The sequence below is a fragment of the Habropoda laboriosa genome, unplaced genomic scaffold, assembly GCF_001263275.1.
Source record: "Habropoda laboriosa isolate 0110345459 unplaced genomic scaffold, ASM126327v1 scaffold92, whole genome shotgun sequence".
In the NCBI taxonomy this organism is placed as follows: Eukaryota; Metazoa; Arthropoda; class Insecta; order Hymenoptera; family Apidae; genus Habropoda; species Habropoda laboriosa.
Window position 1 is genome coordinate 3437377 of NW_017100268.1, and position 21939 is coordinate 3459315.

Genomic DNA, 21939 nt, shown 5'->3' on the forward strand with positions numbered 1-21939 from the left:
TCATAATTACTCGCTGGTCGAACCGCGACGCGTTTAATGCAGGTCGCAACCCGGTGTGAAATCAATATCGCTCACGTTCAATACAGATTCGATTTCCTCTTGCTCCACTTACAGAGCGAGATTGTTTCTGCGTTGGACTTTACCGTGGAACGATCCCGAGATTTGCCGGACTGGTTTGAAATTTCACGGATAACCTTTGCGAAGGTGATGAGAAGAAACCCGAGGGGATTGGTTTATCCGCGATTTTTTTGTCACGGAAGTTGCTATATCCGCGAATTTTCTATCTTTCTTTCATATTCCAGAAATTATTTTATCCCAGAAATTTTTTTATCCGTGAGTTCTACGTTTCAGAAATTGATATATCCGTGACCATTATATCTCAGAAATTATTTTATCCGCGATTTCTATATCTCAGAAATTATTTTATCCGTAATTTCCATATCTCAGAAATTATTTTATCCGCGATTTCCATATCCCAGAAATTCCTTTATCCCTGATTTCCATATCTCGAAAATTCTTTCATCCGTGATTTTCATATCCCAGAAATTCTTTTATCCGTGATTTCCATACCTCAGAAATAGTTACATCCACAATTTTCACACCTCAAACACTGTATTCCCATACGTCATGGCGAAAATTGAACAACGACCAAAGCTATACAATTTCCCTTCGTACAGGAAATTAAGACGTTCACGAGTTATTACACCGGGCTCCTCGGAAGGATATAAAAATGTTCGTTTTACGAAGTCCCGCGTGCACAGGGTGGAAACGTTTCGACCGCCTTATCCTCCCGTGTTAACGAAACGAGGTAACTGTAAGGTTCGCTCGAATCCGGTGCACAATGTACAAAGTAATTTACGGTCGATAATTCCCGTCTCGGGCGGAGATTTGTGATTGCACGGATGTAAATAAGCGCGCAAGGCTACGCCAATTAACCTTAAACTCCGAATAAGATTATAAACAGGATGGGGAGCCCCGTTCCAACGTAAATGAACAAGCTGTTGGCCCGCGTCTGTACCTACTTGCTCGCGTTTGTACCTGGTCGCACTTATGGTAATCCAACACGAGTGGTACATATAAGTGCAATATTATAACTCTCCTGTACTTTTCTCGCGCCGTAGTACAAGCACGTTTCGATATAAAACGTCCTGGATAATTTATATTACACGTACGCGTACACACATCACACCGCGAATTATCGTGAAAACACTGATAGATAATCTCCAACAATCCTACATACTCGATTTCCATTCCTATTTACAACTTCGTTTACCACGTTTACAAAACACGTAATTTACCAGCCTGGTAGTGTAATAATAACATTCGAATCCGCCTATTGTTCCTTTAAGGAGGCCTCGTCAAATGTCGAAACCACCCTACCTGGAATACTAAATAACATTACATAATCGGTTTCTATCGGAGTTAACAGAGCTATTGATTCTCTTATCGGAGGCATTAAAATCACACACACACACGACCCTTGTGTACACGTGACTTTACGTAACCTCATCACGGACGAGACTTGTATATCGGCGGCGAAAGGATTGTTTCGTTCGTGTCCGGTCGTAACGTTTATCGCTTTCGTATATCTTCATTAGGACGCGGAACATCGGAATGATGCTGTGCAGGAATGACGTCAAGGTACGCGCCGTTGATGTTTTCATCGTGCACGCTTTAAAAGGTCTTCCGAGGTGGAATTCCTCGAGTCACCGTGGCGAAACAGGCTCGCACAGATCGACGCGGTGTGGCTCTCCTCTCTGTGGCCAACACGATGCTGCGTCCACGAGCGTCATAATACTCGCGGGCTTAGTGCACTAACGACGCTAACGCACCACGTCTACCGGTACAACCTTTTTTTCTACCTACGTGCGTCTACTACTTTCTCCGACCTCGCGCTTTCCTTCGGTTTGCTCGTTGCGACTTTCATGGTGTAGCCACCGTTCACCGGACGGAACCGTTGGTCCCCCTTTCGATGCGATCGATCCTACGATTCACGTCGGCCCGTTTCGTTTCCGTCTCTGGCGAACGTGAACTTGAGATAATTGTTGCCTCGCAAGAAATCGCGACGAACCCTCGGTTTGGCGGATTGTCGTCATAAACTTGTTCAATTACACTTGAGGTACCGGTCCTCTCGCGCGTACTGTACCCCCCCGTGGAGAGGTCACGTGCGCGGTGGAAAGTCACGCGGCAACCCCTGGGAAAAACCCGAAAATGGGGGTTTTCTAATGTTAAGCAACAATCCCCTGTAAACACCACTTGAAAACAAAGAATTAAAGTCAGGATAGTGTGGTATCCCAAAAATAATTTATTCTGTATTCCTAAGCGATTCTTAAGGTTTCCGGCGTCCGTCTCGCTCGACGGCTATTTCCAGAATGTCCTTTCCGCGTCGTATCCCACGTTGCTCCGAAAAACCGTTGGAGCCCCCTCGTTCGACTTTCCGGGGAAAGGGCTTAGTTTATGGGACCCTCAGGTACCCGCGCGCTTTCTCTTCCTGGGTGACAAATTCCAGGCCACCACTTCGCCGCCGGAATCTCGCATTTCTTACACCCCTTCCTTTGGAAAGACCTGCGTCCCACCTCCAATGAGGAGTCAGCACCTACAACCTCCAGAAGAAATCGGCCACCAATCGGGCCGAGCGGATAAAACTAAGGAAACGAGGCAGAAGCGCGTCCTTTTTTGGAAGTCTTAGCAGTTGCTCTTACGAAAATTAGTATTTCGATAGTCTCGTGGCGACATCACCTCAACTATCACTCTGTTGCAAATAAAACTAGTTCTCAGCATTTCACACTGAATAAATCAAGGTGCGATTAAACTCGCGTACCGGTTCGGCAATTAAGCATCGAACATTACGCGACCCGAACACTAATTTTCACAAGAAATATATTCTGTAGTACTGAACTTTGTGTTTTATGTCCGATGGATTTACGATTAATCGAGGGGATTATCGAGTTTCTTGTTTATGGACGATCTGTTGGATTTTTTGGAGAAATGAGTGAGTGTGCGTGTGGCGGGGTCAGCGAAAATGTTCAGCATACTGAGAAAGGTTACTGTAAACTATGAGCCGTTTAAGGCAAAAGCGGTGTAAGTGGAAAAAGTTGAATTCTGGGTAACGAGAGATAAGGTTAAAGTTCTGTGAAATGCAACAATAAAAATAAAGATGCTAGCGTATGTCTACGCGCAATTTTCCTGATCACTGTCACGGAAGCCGGAGAAATCGCAGACTACGAGAGATAATGCAATTTTTCTCCGAAAATCAAGATAATCATTTTACTCAATACACCGTTACAGAACGAAGATTGAGCTTCCAAGATTTGGTGTTGAATCAAAAGTCAAAAAATTCACTTACACCTCTTTTGCATTAAACAGCTCATATATAGAAGAACGACGCAGTAATCATCGTTTCAACCCTTTGCGCTCCTATGTCGAGTCAGACTCGACGTAAGAACTTTTGCCTTCAGGTATCATTTTAGATAAGATAATTTTCTTATGCGTTAATATTACACTGAAACTTAGTATTTTATAACTGATATTACGCCGAAATATTGAAATTAAAGGGAAACTACACGGTACTGCCCGAGAGTGACCAAATGAGTGCGGACTAAAGGGTTCATATGAGTAAACTTCTTATTCTTTTCCTAATCTTTTTCAGTTATGTCAGAAAGTACTCTGACTCGGAGTAGGGTGGGCGTAAAATTAATTAAACGTGTCTGCGTTTTACGTCGTTCTGAGAGTCGTTCGCGAAAAGTGTGCTTCGAGGGTCTCGCGAAGAGTGAGGACGTGTCGTCCTACCGATCCCTGTCCACCCAAAGCCAAAGCGTTGGGCCTGGCTTCAAGATGCTCGCTTCACCGTCTTCGGGACGGATTTTCTCACAGTTATTCGAATCTTATCGCGGAGTACAAACTACAAACAAAGAATAACTTCAATTTATCGCCTATACCCGATATAATCGATCTATGCGAGGACGCGTTATTTCACGACAGACCGGAAGAGTAATTTTACCGAAGGCACAACAAGAAGGATCCGTTTCGACGGAACAAGGAAGACAATCGATGAAACAGCGACGGTAGATTACCGCTTTGCATCGGGCATTCTTGCAATTGTTTACACGTACACGGTGGGCGGATTTACGCGTCCATTAGAACGCGTTCTGAGCGAGTTCCTTCGAGCTCTATATTACGTTACAACTGACAGCGGCAGCAACAACAACGGTTCGTATCGAGTACACACCGGGGCGTGCATCGACTCAGCAAGTTTCCAGCGTGAAAATTTCCACCGTATGTACGGACGTGTATACACGATCCGAAAGCCGGAAAGATGTATCGTGTGTATAAAGCGTTCGTCCATTAGCTCGGATAGCGAGAGCAATGATAGGCGGTCCGATAGTAACCGTACACTCGAGTAAATCTCTCGAATGATCCGAATAACGAAATTTTTAGAGAAAGACCGACAGGTTGCACTGGCTGAACACGCGATTCTGAGAGAGAGTGTATGTGTATGTGGAACGAAACCTGTTCAATTAACAATTCCTTTGGCACAAACGATGCATGGAAGTTAGCGACGACAGGCTTATCCAACGACTAGCCGGTGTTGTTTATTGTTTCACGTTAGAAGATGATCGAGGCATGAGAGTAAGCTTGAAGCTACAAACACATCGACGAACCACGATTCTTGGTAATTTGCAAAAGGAGAATCGTCGAGTTGGTCGATCGATTTGTTTGTTGAACCGTTCGTAGAGATATTGGACACGTTAGAAATGTTAGAAGGCTCGGTTTCGATTAGGGGAGGAACGATTGTTCTACGGATTGTCGGCCGGTGTAATTAATTATTCCTCGGTTCTGGTAAATGGATCGCGTTACTGTTCGAACCAGTTAGCTTCATGGCTATGTTTAATGAACTGGTGGAGCTGTTGCGACGTGTACGCCGAGGCGAGAACAATTGTACGCTCTCGTTATCGTTCCTAGAAGTCGTTCCGCGGTATTAAAGTTCCTGGAATTCTTTTTGGAAATGAACGTCGTCTAGTTTTTTTCGAATTCTGGTCGTGAAGTAGCGGGTTCAATAGACGTGACAGTGTCTGGCGCTTTTGTCTCGTTCGAGTATCGTGCGGATTAATGGATCGAGTGAATTAGACTTGTTCCGTCTCGAATTTTACAGTTGACGATTATGTGAAATGACAATGTGGCAAACAGTGTATGGTAAAAATGAGAGGAAAATTTATAGGAAGAAGTTGGAAGGAAGACTTTGTTCAGTCGTCGATTCATTGTAATGGCGATCACGAGGACGCGATATTTCATTTAACAGCCATTTTCGTCAGCCGTCATTTACATATTCATTAATCGAACGCTACTTTTACACGCGGCTCGGTCAAATTTTTCTCAATGAATTGGCGACCGCTCGTCCCGGACAGGATACATCGATTACCGCTTTCGACGCGTCAGCGAACACCGGTTTAATAACTATACGCTAACCGAGCATACGTCGTGTAAATTTTTATCTAGCGTTACAATTTTCTTCGACTATAAACACTTTGTCATTTATAATCACGAATGTTCCCGTTGAAAAATGTAGAGAAATGTTCGAAAGCTGGATATTAATATTTCGGACACTTAAGCTTGGCCTTCTTAGTGATGCATTTCGGTTAATTGTAAAAGGATTGAGTCGATGCACTTTCGGTATGAAATTATGTCCAATTACTGTGCTGCACAAATTTTCGGACACTTAGCAAAGATTAATATATTTTATAATACTTAAAATATTGAAATTATTGCGAATATTTTCTCCTGCAGCGTGTTTTATAATCACTTCGTTAATATCCGAATAATTTCGGGAGCAACTCCACGTTTTCTCCGACTCGCATCGCACGGAATTGCAGCACTCGTAATAAGGGCAGTGAATCAGAGCTCTGATGTAATTTCCACGCACACTCGACGGTAGCACGAAGACGCAACGTTTGTGTGGATAGCAATTAGCATCTCTCACAATCGGTCAAGCCTAAGTGCCCGCACCAGAGGCTTTCAAACACGTCGTTTGAAGTTCATCGTCGTGTTTCCCAACAGTGCGGTCAATTAATGCATCAAAAGGCACGCGAACTTACGAACCCGGTGCGTGACTAGAAGAATCGATGCAAATCGAATTCTAGAACGAGAAAAAAAAAAACACTCTCTCAAGGATTTCACCAGCACTTAACGAGTGTTTTTGCTTTGTCTTTTTTCTCTCTCTCTTTTTGCCTCGATTAGAAATGCCGCGGAGTATTCAAGGAATAGTCGAAGGTGTCTCGAAATAGCGCGACTCTCATTCGGGTCAAACATTCGCAATGATTATCGCGAACCTCCGTCTATGACACTATGGCGATAATGTACGCAAATCTGGGAACCCGTTGCGTAAACGAAATGCGAGCGAAGTGTCACCTTCAAGGTTTCACGTATCATTCTCACTACTCCTTTTTTCACACACCTTCCTTATGCTTTATTTCACCTGTTCGGTAAGCGGAATATAATTCACGTCGAATAAAAGCGGTAAAGAGAAAAAAATCGTCGACACCAGTCGACGAATAAATAATTGTACAAGGTGTTTCGCAACGGACGGGCGAAAATCTGAAGGTGACAAAAAACGAACGTCTCGTGGATCCTTGATTACTAAATTGCACACTTCGCAGGAATCTCTGTTAATTTACAAGGCAAATGAATTTTATTTGAATTTAGAGACACACGCACACTCTACGCGTGTAATTGTGCGCTTGTCGCTTAAGGAACGAGCAGTGTTTTGCTCGACTTTGCCTTCTAAACAGTCGATCCGCGAACCAGACTACGTGACCCAAGTGTCGAATAACGCGAGCACAGTGCAACATTTTATTGCAATCTGGATAAAAATACCATCCGAGTAACGTCCAACGTCTGCCATGCGTCGGGTAGCAAGATAAATCTCGCAGTTTCCCTCGGAAACAGTCCAATCATTATACGTTCTAAATTCTTAGTGTTGAACGGGGCAACTGCGAGTGCAGATGTCCCGACAAGTATTAATTATACGATCGATCAATCACGAACAGATGAATGGTCGCGAATCGCTTGTATGTCACGAAGCGCGCGCGATTTCGAGTGTTCGTAACGCGGTGATAGATAAAGGCAAGTGTATACAGCCGAGAAATAATTTACATCTTCCCATATTAATTGAGACAATGAGAAGGAAAGAAGAAAACAAAGAAAGGGAAACGTTCGATCTTGAAAGGCGCTGTATGAAGAAGGAACAGCACGCCTCCGGGCAAGTGTTGCAAATTGATAATTGCACCGAGTGAAATGACAGGAGACCAGGCGGTTACGTGAAGCAGCGAAGACAATGTGTCACGCGAATAAACGGCACACAAATAACCGCTTATCGTTCTTATCTTGACATCGATCTGAAGAGGAACTACTTTTCTCACCCGAGGTTGGCCACTTCGTTCGATAAAACTTCACGTTTTGTCAACACGTCGCGGTGCAGGTTCACGAAAGTCACGTTTCCCACCGTATCGCGGACGTTTCACAGAAATCCGATTCGAACCGTTCCGTCTATCTCAGAAGACGTGTTTACAATGCTCTATGATAAAATTGTGCAAACCTACAAGTTCAATAGAGAATAGGAGGAAGCCGATGATTCCGAGAAACTCCGTTGCCAGCTACTTTTTCGCTCACCGTATCTCTCCCGTGACGTCCATTTAAAGTAAATATCGCTATCAGATACGCTACTATACCGTTCGTGTAACATGTACGACGCCTTCTGTGTGACATTCGCGATAATCCACGAAGCTTGCTCGAAGAAAATAAAGAAACAAACTATCAAAAAAGAAAAACGAAGAAAAAGAAACAGTGAAACGCGCCGACACATGTAAACCAGAAGAGAGGTGGGAAATAACCGTCGACGTGAAAGTTGACAGTCGTCGGTTCGTGGATGTTCTATCTGGTCAAACACTTCTCACCCATGATTTACACGCGACCAGATCGTGTCTGTTAAAATCGAAATAAACAAACTCACTCTAGTTTCCCTCGCGATTTCACAAATTCTCAACGTTTTCCAACACACTACCGAATCGACGAAAACGATCGAACCGAAGCTCGGAGAATCACACGTAAATTCACCGGAATCACCGCGATGACAGGTTTTAAGAAGTTGTCCGAAGTGAAATCACGTCGAGGCAGAGAAACCGGAGAGAAAAAATGGAGAGAGAAGGAAACACATTCCGCCACCGTTTGACGATGTCCAGGAGGATCGTAAAGAGGTCGATTTGCATAATTCACATTTCCATTCGGTTCACGGAGCCGGCGCGAAAGATTGTGAATGGTAAAAAAGGCACGAACCTCGGTGAATCGGCCGGTGTGTCCAAAAATAAAGAATTCGCGTGCCTGCGCGGCCTGTGTGTAGCGAGCGCGGAGAGGCAGGCAGGTGGACTGGCTTCTAAGACGCGCGTCAAAGCAGGACTGCCCCAGTTCCATCGTATTACCGCTATTATATTCCGCGGCAGCATCCCGTACATGAGTGTACGCATGAGCTCTGATGCCTCGGGTGTATTACACGCGCCTCGTTCGGAGGCGGATGAGCGCGGAGTTGGGAATCGTCGGCGCGGCGTGCAAAAGCGGCCGCCGCGCCGCGTGTTCACGAAAAAGGAAGAGGAACGTGAGCCACACGCTTCTATCTCGACTGGCGATTAATCATAAATTTGGACGTTACGTCATGTCGCGGCTGGGTATAGTACTCGGAAGCGTGTGGTAGACGATATTACGTCGATTCTTCGTAAAGACGATCGATCGATCCACGATTTTCATCTGAATACGTTTTACAATTATATCGGTGATTTCGTCTCGTTTCGTCGTCGTCGTACTCGAATTCGAGCCAGCGATTACTCGACGTGTAAATAGGCGCGAAATTGATGGATCGCGGGGAGTTTGCTGTTTTTTTCTTTTTTTTTTTTGCTTTTTGGAGAGAGTAGTTGGATAGGTTAGGAAAATGTTGAGGAGATAAAGGAAGCATGGGATTTGTGAACCAGTTGGGAATAATCTGTTCACGTATAAATCATGTAATATGGACGAGGTTTTTTTCACTGTGTATCTTGTATCGAAAGGAAGCCGTGACATAATAAACGTGCTATTAAACGCGCGCATATCTTTAACGAGTTTGCATTTTATGGTCAAGTGGACGCATGGAAAACAACATTGTATTGATTTGAATACGGTTATCGCGGTTGATAGTGAATTGTCTGGAGAAGTTATTGAAGGCATTAAGATAGTACAAGTGTACGTGTAAATTTCTTGCCGATAATTGTCTCGCGGTTTTCGCTAATTTATCGACGGAATTAAGTAAGAAAAATTGCAACAAGCTCGTTACTTGGGACATTAAAACTTCCTCTCGCGTCGATTCTTCGATGAGATAAATTTCCCCCTCGAAAAAGAAAGAAAGATAAGACACGATTTTAAATTGAAACAATTTATAACGCAGGAATTTGAAAATAACGTATACAAAATTTCTGTTGTCGTGCCCTCGCGTGTATCTCGTTTGCCGAGGGAAAACAGAGGCAACGACACGTTCTTTAATTACATTCCGGTCGAATATCGGTGCCACTGTGTACAACCACGATTAATCATGAATTTGGACGTCGTGTCGTGTACAGCTCATTACTATGCGCAGCGACGACTCTACTCGCTGTATCTCGTCGCGTGCGTATTTGGGGAGCGTTACGAGCGATATCAAACGCGTCGATTCGCGGTCGTCGATGACGGAGAGAGAGTAAAGAAAAAAACGAAGAGAAAGAAATCGAGGATACCTGGCACAGTTTCAAGCCCGTTGGATGGCAATGAATCTCTCTATAACTTTGCATAACCGTCGTACGCGTCGCTTTATTATTAATCTCGTCGCGTGGTAACGTTGCAACCTTTGACGAGATTATTCGCAAGACGCGAAGTTTTTGCCAGCCGTTTGAACACTCGCGCGGATCAAATCTCTGCAAACGGAGAGAAAGAGAGTAGAGCACTCCGCTCGCAGTGTAAATAAACAGATGCGAATCGCAGATTCCTCTGACAGATCCTCAGCTGTTTTTCCTTCGCATCCGATCGTTTGAAATTCGTCGAACGTTGTGTTACCACACTTCCGGCTTTTCGCCGGTACTTTTTATCAAATTGCCACGCGGCAACGTTTCATTATGGTAATTTAGGGGCGGGAGGGGAATTAGGGTAATCACAGATGCAACGGGGAAAGTCGCGGCGATAAAAGGATCCGAGGCGTTCAGCTTCATGAATGCGTATCTATATTTACGGTGTGACTCAGTGTAAATAAGTAAAGGAACAGACACGATACTGCTGCTCGACAATTTGCTCCTCGTCAAATCGTCCGTTAATGCGACGCGATAACAATCCGCCAGTCTTCATTTACCGGGTCGAAATGAAAGGGAAAGAAACGTAATCATGCGGATTGAACATCGTCCTCGTAATAATACGAGCTGCATTAATTCGAAGATTCGCTAGCGCATCGTAATTCACGCCTCGTTCGCTCGCTGAACGGTACAGTGACGTGTGATTCAGCGTTGATTGAGACGGATTACGTTAGAATGGCTGTTTCGTGGACCATTTCGCGAAGAGGACACACGTCGAGTGACAGGGGAAGTTTGGCAACTCGAAAATTCGAGAGAATATGAAACTCTGTAGGAATGTTGTTCGGGTGATCCTAATGGTCCAACTATTTTTTGATTCGGCAATGAAACAGTCTCGAGGATGAAAACACATCTCGTAGGTTTTCATGTCAACGTGAATATTCAGAAGATAGTGAAAGATGTGGAAAAGAAGGTAAATTCAGAGTTATGTCGTTTTAATATCCGAAACGATGTCCGAAAATTTTTTAACACCACAATGTAGAATTTTAAAAACCACGCAGATTTGAATCTAACTACATTTCCATATCTTTTACTGTTTTGCGAATATTCACTATAATATGAAAACTTAGAATTTCTTTGAGGGGCTGTTTTCACCCCTGGGGCCGCTTCATTCCCAAAATAAAAGATAGTGTCATTATTAGCGTGAATTTAACTACATTTCTACAATGTTTCAATTTTTTTTCAATCTTCGAGTGCCGAAATTCTCTGGTAAATTACTCGAGTAGATTTAGGACGGTCTATGTCAGACACGGAGTCAGACCTGCCTGGAGGACAACTACATTGTTCGTGGACAAAGTTTTTAACGCTTCCACAAAGCACGTGTTTGTACAATGCAGAAAAGAAGGCGCACGTTCCTGGAAGATTTCTCATTTGTGAAAATAATCACCGGCGAAAGAAAGCATCTGCAGATAAGTCTGCGAAAGGAAGTGGCGAGAAACGGTATCGAAGGATGGAGAAAAGGAACGACGACGATTCGACGCGTTGTAAAAATCAAACTTTCGCTCTGACACCGCGAAATTGTGCACGGTCGTAAAATTCACGCGAACCTTAATGACAATAACCGGGCTCCCTCTCGTATGTAAATTGCGGTCGCTGAACAATGAAGTGTAATTTTGCGGTCGAACCGCGCGCAAGAAATTCCGCGTGCAGCTCGATTTAATACCTGAAAATCCGTGGCCACTTTGCGAAACTTCGCGATCGCTCAGCTACAGTTAATAAATAACGTTTTACGTTACGAACAATGCTCGAAATTCCGTTTCGTAAGAATTTTCCACCGGTGAATTATGCAAATTCGATCGTCGACGGTTAAAGGTTGCAACGAGCGACGTAGGAAAAAGAAACGGTTGACCCGAAGGAAATTACACCAAAATGGATACGCGATACTCACATTTGTCATGCTGTTTGGATTTAGTAAAATACGAGGCCAAAAATATGGGGCAGTTAACGGTACAGAAATAAATGGGCAGCTATTTCCACGCGTATCCCACGAAATAAAAGTGTTTCAAAACAGCCCGTGGGTCACAAACCGCTGACACGGATTGTCTGTGCCTATTAATACTCGGACTAGGAAAAAAATAGATCCGACGAGTGACGAATAGCTCTATCTTTGGTATGAATCTCAGCGTGAGCAATTACAACGATGCACTTACGTGCGTGCCAATGGAACGTTCTTTCTATTTACCAAACCGGTGACACTCCTCTTTTTCGAATAACTCGCCTTCCTAGGCCGGGACGATTCTATTCGTTTCCAACAATTTCCCACCTATGTCGCTCTTGACCGTTCGAACTTGAATATACCGCGAAAGGGATCAACGTATCGGAAGTGAATCGTAAGAAGATTACGCGATTCCAGGTACAGCTTTGTCTAGTTAAACAATGTCTGATTCTTCGTAACGAAATACGAGCGTATCGAGGCAATCGATATCCTCGTTGAGAACACGCGCATTGTCCACCCACTGACGCTACAACCCGTGAAAATAACAGACGTAATCATAACCGATCGTCAAATACCGACGATCGTGAAGTGTAGGCGAGCTGAGAGAGAGAGAGAGAAAGAAAAATTGCACAGTTCCTTTGACGTTGGTACACTATTTGCGTGGCATGATTTCACGGGACGTCCGCCAAGAGACGTGCCGCGAATCGTCTCGTCCTTCACCCCGTGAAAGGAACGAAGCTCTCTGAATCTCTCGGCTACAAAGTATCGCGTGTTAAACGCAACGGAACGTTCTACGAAGAGGTACACGCTCACCTATAACCGGGTAATTAATTCTCCGCGCGGAGTTTACAGCCACCGTGCTCGCTTGGGATTTCAGAAAACTCGAATTTATCACTGAAAGTTCACGTGGTTCGCGTTATACGGACCGTAAATCTCCCCGTGTCGTTCGTGCTGTCCCCGTGAGAAGCGAAGAAACGAGCCACGATACGAGCAAGTGGAGGTGGGGAAAAACAGGAGGTTACAGAGGCAAACGGACGCGAGAGACGTCGGCATTTAACGAATGGCTCTAATTACTAAAACGCTTTCCCATCCTAGAAAACGTCCGGTTCGACGGAACAGCCGTTGCAAAAGCGTTTTATATACGCACGGTCCGTCGCGATTCTCGTTCACGTCGATGAATGAGATTGCTGGCCGCTGAGTCACCGCCGACGTAGTAGAGTTGCCGCATTTGCCGGGCCACGAAAGAACGCGGCAGACGTCAGAGATCCACGGAACCAACTGAACAAGCTTTACTCGTACACGCCATGTCTGTGTGTACGAGCATAAGTACGTGGATGAAATTTTTATAAAGCTTCACCGCAAGTGGCTAATCTTACGCGAGGCACGAAGGTTCTCCGCGTGTACGCGAACTTACCGAATGCTAATTTCTGGATACCGAACGGGAATCGGTGCCAAGGCTGACTCATGGCTGCGCGTCCACTTCAAAGCAACCCGCTTCTACCGATGAAAATTCATTCCCTCCCTGTCAAACGATTCCCGTATTTCCCGCGAACCGCGTCGATGCGAAACGACTCACGCACGTTCGCCACGCGGTGAAATGTCACCGATGCAAAATCCTACGGAGAAATTGGATTTACCGATACCTGGAAGGATCGTCAGAGGGGATTGTAATTTCGTTACGAAGCACTCGGGAATGTTGGATGGATGATTTTGCAAGGGAACTGCGTTTCGCTTGTTAAAGTAACCGCGGAATAAACGGAGGATTTGAAATTCATGGGTCGAGAGATGGTTAAAGTGTCGAATCGGCAGAAATGCAATTCTACGGTTGATTTCGCGAGTTGTAGTATCCAATATCTGAGGCGTGTGTCGAATTCGTAGGCCTGTTGAAAATAGAACTTTCTCGACTCCCTCGAACAATGCTGCTTCTACGTCGCAGACACTCGCGAGCAAGATTATTCAAATTTTCATACATGACTCGAAGAACGTACAATTTAAAATTGCAACGAATCTGAAGAGAGTCGCGTACAATGGTAACTACGTGTCAGCACGTTCCTATCGAACTTCGCATTCGTTCGAAAATATTTCAAGTAGCAAAAATTCCCATTTGGCAATCGTCTTTCGGAAAAAAATAGAGCTAGCTCCGAAACCAGTTATCAATATCGTTGGTAAATTACATTTTCTTGCTCCATATGACATGCTCTTTCGAGTCGCTGATAAAACTATCCGCGATTTTATCATCTCGCGCAAGTGTAGGAGGGTTTTACGCGAATGAATTTCCCATTGTGTCGCAACGACAAGCGTCCGATTTAAAATTCCCCCGGTGACAGGCTACAATTTCACACAACCGGAATATCGGAGCGATAGAAACGCCGGGCAGCTCCGAACCTAGCAAAGATCTTAATCAAACTTGGTCCCCGTAGTTTAACGGAAACGAAACGGTTCCGTTCGTTAGGGACCGAACGAAGGCGACACGTGCAAGGGTTGCTGCTGTCGTTCATTATCGCAGCTTAATGCATCGGTCGCGCGTAATGCAATCGGTTCTCCGTGCCAACGCATAATCGCGTGCGTTAATTAAAGCCAGCTCAGCTGATTATGTGCGCCACGTAATACGCGAGAGCTCATGGACGAATCTTGTGTTGCACGCGTGCGAGGATTCGAGATGAAGACGAAGAAGAAGAAGAAGAAGAAGAAACGGCGAATGCCAGCAGAAAGTGCATGACTAGACTGGCCATATATTCGTGATGATGTAACGGGAGAAACCGCAGAGACCACACCCCGACGATACGCCGCAGCCACACGCTGTTTCGTAAGCTAGCGACTTTTGGGCAAGGCCACCGTGGCCAGGAGATGCTGTTCCCCCATAAGGTGTTCTTTTTTCGCCTGGCGACCGTGACACGCCCAATATAAACGCCTCAACCTTGATACGCGACGAATATAGCACACGGTCATTCGTATAATCGAACGTTCCACGAAATAATCCACGTTAGGACGGATCTTTACGGCGGAGACGTTTGATAAAGCGTCGAGTTATCAGCAATTTCGCGAACAACTGTATTACCGGCAGTCTGCAGCTTAGCAGTGAACTGTCGAATGTTCTTGAACCGTGAACGGAGTAATTATGTAGGACCGTGGACACGGTATTTCCGGGTGGAAAGAAGACGAAGTTTGCAGTCTCGCGACTCGGTTCGAACGGTGTTGCTCGTTAGCGCGAACAACGGCCAGTGTCTCGTGTCTCTGGCGCGTGCAATTGAGAGCACCGGTGTTCGCGCGGTGTGTCAATATTAATTTGAATCGACGAAAAGGGGATGTGATCTTGAAGAAATGTTTATCGTACCGTTCCATCTACGTTATCATCTACGATCACCTTTCTTACGATTTATCGGCGAATAAAAGGTGAAATATATTAACGAGAAGCGGGGAGGGGGGGAGTGGTACCTGAGCAATTCCACGGAAACTATCAATTTATGACTGGCGCCAGCGGCGCTTATTGGATAATGGCCAAGGATAGAGGGACGTAGTTAATCACCACCGGACATAGCTCGCGTATTCGCGCGGTCGAAAATGCAACGCGCTGCCGGGGAAGGGTCAGAATGGGGTCGAGAAATAATACCAGAACTGAAAATAACAAACGTACGGGGGAACCGTAAAGCGTCGTTAATTCGCGCGACGCACGGATACGAGGTATAAATATTGGCGGGACCAAGCCGATAAAGAACCCGACTTGGCGTACACTGTAATCAGGTTCGCGGGACAGGCATAAAGCAACGCTATACGCATAAATAACGAAGAAAATTGCCAATAACTCCGGCGCGAGTGTACTTTTGTACGTGCGTAAGAACGTTTTGATCCCGGGAATAGTTTCGGGATTTATCGTACAGATTCCCAGATTACGCTATCTAAGGTTGTCACGAATGAAGAAGAGGAAGCGACGGGATAAATCGCCGGGGCTCCTGTGGCGTTATCGAAACGTGACGCTGTTACATCGGGGCGTACCGTACCCTCCTATCACCGGTGTACATCGGTCGAATGGCGATCACGAAAAACGGGCTGCTATAAATATTCGATTCGCTGCTCTAATCTGTTGGCGGACCAGGTCTACCGGTCGCGGCGTATTCCTCCGATGGAAATAAAAGGCGCGTTAGAGCAAAGGTGGGTATATATACGTGGGACACGGGGGCGAGCACGCGAATACTCCAGCTCTGGTATATACGTGGACAGACGCGTATGTAGATAGGTGGAGACCGGCTGGTTGGCGCCACTCGGTCCTCTCCGAGTATCGGCGGTAACGCGTAATAAACGTAATATCGTGCACACCGATACGGTGCTCGTGCATTACCGTTCCCTCGCAGGGATTATATCTTCGTTGCTCGGTTAATCGCCGTATCACAATACCGAGTCGTCTTCGTGGGGAGGCCGAAAACGATTTATATCGAGTCTCCGGGTTGTTCGTTCTTGTACGGAGTTCAGGGAAATCGTTCCACTCTAATGAACGAACGAAGCCGCTTCTTGAACGTTCTACGAAATCGTACGTATGCGTTAAGAAGTTAAGAAGGAAATGTTGAAGATTTTTCAGGTGTAAGATCGCCCTTTATTTGGGGTGTATAGTGTTGCATAGTTAGTGGATAAAATCGATGGGAAATGAACTTTTTGCAACTTTCTCGGCGGTCATTCGAGAATTGCGTAAGTAATTGATAATTTTAGTCAAAGATTTAATCGAGTTTAAAGAAGAAAGTATAGAAAGGCAACTTTACTACGTTTACTTCCACAACTTCTGAAACGTAAAACAGCGAATGACGTCGTGCTTACAAATGGATGACGTGGCAGTGAAACTGTTGATAGAATTCCGTTTCTGACAGCGCCCATACAGAAATACACACACAAATGATTCACGCGAGAGGATCAATCGTTAATTCGACGCCGGCAGGTACGATCCATGTTACTTGCTCCTTCAGCTCGTGTTCTCATATTTTCTGTCGTGCAGTTTATCGAAATCGACTCCTCAACGGCGTACCGAATTCGATTACATGCACATCGATTTCGCCATTCGAAACATCGAAAGAAATCTCTCCTCTTCTTTCGTAACACCGCGATCGCGACGAACGAAAGAGCGAAGAAGGATGTAAAAGAAGTTTAATAAGCAGTATTTAACGAAGTTACCAAGCCGTTTACCGTCCAACTACGAAACAAGATGTGTTCCACATGCTGGAAATGATAATTAAGGCAATCTATGCGAGCGAATGGAACTTTCGCTGCCCTCCGTGGCGCCGATAAAAAGGTGTATTCGGTATACGAGGAAATCTGCTGGCATGGAACGCGTACCAGGTCCTAATAACCATGAATACGGAATTCCATTTGAACCAGCGCGTACACGCGGTGGAAATAATAAAAGGTAATGGATTGAAATTTATTCATACTACTCGAAAGCCTGATATCGGTTTTTCTAAATCGATTCTGCCACCTTGTTGACAGCAATTGGCAATGGAGACCCCTCGATATCGTTAGCATTTCATTAGCATACTTTGAGAAACTTCTTCTCGAATCCTTTTTCTCCCTCTACAGTTTACGAAACATCGACGATACCGAGGAAAAATCTTGAAATTATACCGGTGGCATATCGTACAGTATACACATTCCGAACATCTTAATAATCCTTATCGATTCCCGTGGCTAATTAATTCCTCGTTTCGATCGGCGAAACAACTTCTAGCGTTTCTTCTATCGTTCAGCTACTCGCGGTTATCGGGATCGGCAAAGTTGCAAGCAAAGGGAAACGATGATCAGGCACCGCTGGACACGATAGATCGAACCTCGACTAATTAGTATCATGAATTATTCATATCGTTTGGCTGTCGCTCGAAGAACACAGCGATGATAGAATGTATAAGGGTTTTATTTGCGTGTAGTAGCGATGAAACTGCAGGTATGCCCAGACTTCTTCTCTTTCTAAAGAACATCGAGACACCGCGGATACACGGGCATCAGAGGGTATAATAGGTGTTCCACGGGAAGATTAACATAATGAAACGATCGTAAACGTCTTCATCGTCTGTTATTTACGCAATTCGCGGGGATTTCGCGCGCTCGAGCCAAGGTATTTCGCGCCTCGGAACGTTCGTACGTCTCCGCGGTTAGTTTTATCTAACGCCGGCTCGGCGCGAACATAAACGATCCGATGCCGTGTTCCACGTTGCCCGGTTTCAGATTTATCGTCTTATTTACAACTCGCTCCGCGAGATTCGTGGTATTTACTAACAATATCCACGGGTACGACTCGTTTAAACCGTACTGATTCCTGCTCGTGCTTACGTCTGAACATCGTGGAAAATTTGTTACCGGTGGTGTATATTGCTCGTGAAAGGGTACGACTCCGATTGTTTTAAAACGGCACAGCTAGAAATTCGATTAAATTCCGTTCGGGTATGTATGTACACGTATATACAGAGCGGATTAGAAACGAGAGAGAGAACGCAGGCACACACGATTGTGCGTTTCCTGGCTGCACGATTAGCAAAGTTTATTTTGGTTCGCGAGCGAGTATGATGTCATCGTTTTGATTGCTAGTTCAATAAACGATTGAATCTGACTTGGTCGTCGCCACCGGATGAAGTCGAAGTGTTGCACTTCCATCGCGAGAGTGTGATATCTTTGCACCTCGAGCAAATATACATTCGCACCCTTTTTCGATACTATAAATAACGACGGATCGTGAAATCCAGCCGGCGGATTAAACGATAAATCAACTAGCTGTTGATTTACGCCCGTTTACGAGTAACAAGTGGAAAACGTGTGTATGGTTAAAGAGAAGCAGTGTACCGGTAGTAGGATGTCAGAAACACGGAAATGCCCGCGCGGTAGTAGAATGAGAAGAAAATCGTGCACACACGCGGCTTGGCTGTTTTACAGATACCTTTCTCCGTGACCCCGTGCAGATCCTTCCGCTTCGGCTTTCCTCGCACAGAGACTTTACTTGCACTCTACCTTTCTCTCCGTTATTCTCCTTGACCTCAAAGACGTGCGATCATTCTTCGAAAACTACGAACGGAGCGCGAATGGTCCGTCGACGGGTCGACGTATCCGATATGTATCTCGGCTAACTCTTTCTCTCCCCCTCTCTCTCTCTCTCTCTCTCTCTCTGTCTTTCTCCGGAGAACCGCGTGATTCGAATCGCGTGCACCTCGTTGTCGTTCGACCGGCGAAGCGACGAAATTGAACCGGTGAGATAGAAAACTTTCAAACGGGCATACACGTTTAAAGAAACGATCCGAATGTTCGCGAACCGTGTCTCGTTCAATGGATATATACGCATCGACCGCGAAACAGTACCGAGACTGGATTTTCACGTGTGTTTATCGATCGGCGCACACGCACGCACTCGAAGCAGACCGTTCGCGCGCGAGCTTCGAAAAGCAATGCAAGCGCGAACGCGACACGGGAGTCTCTCGTTCCTTCCTACGTTCTTACGTCGATCTCGCTGCTGATTCCATCCCTCTCTCTCTCTCTCTCTCTTCTGTCCTCGTACCCTCCTCTCTCTCTTCCTTTTTGTTCCTTCCATCTTTCTCTCTCCCGCTCAATCATACCTGTCCTCCATCTCTGTCCTCATTTCTGACTTTTACCTTTCTCTCCCTCCAACCTTACGCTCTCGCTCGCTCTCTCTCTCTCTCGTTCCACCGACTCGACCATCTTTTTTCATACCTATTCCCTCTCCTCGTCCTTATTTCTTTCGTTTATCCCGTTTATCTCTCTCTTGTCTTCACGTTCGTTGGCCTCCCCGTTCGCTCTCCTCGCCTCCTACCTCCCTCTAACCATCGTGATTTCTTCCGCCCCTCTCTCTCCAGCATTTTCATTATCGTTCATCCCGTCTCTGTCCGTGCGATCCACCGCGCGGCTCCCACCACTCGCGCCAATCACCCCACCATTATACCACTCATCCCCCACTTGTTCGTTATACCTTGCTCGCTTTGCGTCTCCTGCCGGCCACCCGCAGTACACTCCTTCTCGCTCCGGTCGCCCAAGTCACTTTCCTCTCTCTCTCTCTGTTACACCGTATGCTCACCGGTGGTTCGTCTCTTCCTCTCCCGTTTCCAGAGTCGCCGCGTCGATCTACATTTTTCTTCGCCGTTTGCCCTCCCACTCCCGCCGAAGGGAGACCGCTCCTCCGCCAGGTTCTCTTCCTCGTTCACCAAAACGTGCTCGCGGGGGTTCCACTCATCACCGTTTGATCCACGATTACTATCATTTAATACGTCCGCCGACCTTCGCGAAACACGAACAACGCAGTAGGTCTGCTAGTACAGGGTGTTTCGACGGGTTGCTGGGAAATTGGCGCAATCGTATCGGAAAGGTCGGACAGACGAAGAGAGTGATAGAAATTGATTTATCTGAGAGTCCTGGCAGATGAGAGAATCTTGATACTTGTTGGTTTCGTTGTTCTGTACTATTAATGAACATTTTTCATTTCTTCGACCGAAGGAGCACGCTATAAATTCAGCCTGAACATTTTGAAACACCCTGTGCACACTTTGTATCTCCGAGGAGAACGTTGAACAGATCGATTCGTACACGCTCGGTAAACAGAAACCGATAAAATATGCTCGAGATGTTTCTCCGCTTTGTACACAGCAATTCGCGTAAATTTCGCCGTCCTGTGTATTGTAACAGAAGCTTATTTTTTTAACCCTTTCGCTGTAGCAGCGTCTGCGTTAGACACCGAAGCTACCAGAGAACTAATTGCCCACGCGTGGTGTTTCACTTCATTCCGTGAGAATAACAAACGTGGCTCGTATCGATAAATAAATCTTCGTATAATGACTGCGAGCGAAAGGGTTAATTTCATGTATGTAAACCTAAGAGACACGCTTGAAATTCAATTCGTACTCATTTACGAGAGAACTAACTTTTTCACGTGTGGTGTTTCCCTTCATTCGGAGAAAATAATAATAACAAATTTTCGTGCAATGACTAAAAGCGAAAGGGTTAATTTCAAGTATGCGCACCTGCGAGATACGCGATTTAAAAACACTTGGAATTCATACACGGGAGAACTAATTTTTAGGATAACAAACGAGACCTGTATCGATAAAAAAAATTTTCATACGATGATAATGAACGAAAGGGTTAATTTCAAATATGCACACCTGGGAGATACACTTGGAATTCGATTGACACTCGAGGAATTACTTGGTTCATTTATGAGGTAACTAATTTTTTCACTTCGTTCAGAGTAATTTCACTGGAAATGACTTTTACTCAATTTAAAGGACAACAAAAGTGACTCGTATCGATAAAAAAATTCCATACGACAACTGTGAACGAAAGGGTTAACTCCAAAGATACGCAGAATTCAAAGAAAACACTGGAGAATTGAACTGGAGACAGATCGAGTACCGTAGAAATGGTTTGGTCGGTCGGATACAAAAGGTTTCGTTTTGCGTACGTGAAACGAGCATTATTTTTAGCGAGTTCAAGTACGCCGTGGCAAAATCGAAGGCGACACCCCTGCGTACCATGTCTGCCCTCGGAGTCCTCGAAAGTCCCCTCGAGCCACGATAAATGATTTATCTCCGTGTCCCTCGCCGTTGATCCCCGTCGTTGGTGTTCGTGCCACGGGGGAACGGACACGCGTACAGCGGTGCTCAGGAAGGCACTTTTGCGACACCCACGTGCCGGCATAAACACGTGCGTACACCATGGTTTGAGCACTGTCTATCGGAGAATCAGCGCTGCCAGTCTATCGTAGCCGGACGCCCGGTACCCCACCAGTCGATTCGTTCAACAATCACTTCCTTTTTCTACGTCAGACCGCTTTGTAAACAGTCTACGGCCGTACCGAAACCGTCCTGAACATTATCCGTAGAACAGTGGAGAATATGAAATTCTAACGGAGAATATCCGTGTAATAGGTGTATACACGCTAAGTCGTGAAAATTCTACGAACGAATATATACGTAAGATACGTAAGATTGAAGAATGAAAGGAAGATTAAGGTTCACTTTAGCCGGTGATCATCCACTTAAGCTTCTCCCCACGGTGGCTTCTCAGTTCTTTCTATTAACGAAGAATTCCTTGGTTATCTATGCTAACGGGATAACCAGAGAGGAAGAAGCGTTCACGTTT

At 45.4% G+C, this 21939-nt stretch overlaps 2 protein-coding genes across 4 annotated transcripts in view; one reads left to right on the top strand and one right to left on the bottom strand.

Annotated features, from left to right (window-relative positions):
- LOC108573425 (metalloproteinase inhibitor 1) overlaps window positions 1–18837 on the bottom strand; it is a 24717-nt gene extending 5880 nt beyond the window's left edge. Inside the window, exon 1 of one of the 2 annotated variants that reach the window (XM_017935870.1) lies at window positions 8329–8486. In XM_017935870.1, coding sequence (XP_017791359.1) covers window positions 8329–8463 — 135 coding nt within the window. In that variant the 5' untranslated portion in view covers window positions 8464–8486. Of the gene's footprint in view, window positions 1–8328; window positions 8487–18733 lie in introns of those variants that run through there. The other variant, XM_017935871.1, reaches the window with a different exon arrangement.
- LOC108573424 (synapsin) overlaps window positions 1–21939 on the top strand; it is a 36027-nt gene that overhangs the window by 10710 nt on the left and 3378 nt on the right. The gene's annotated exons all lie outside the window — the stretch shown is intronic.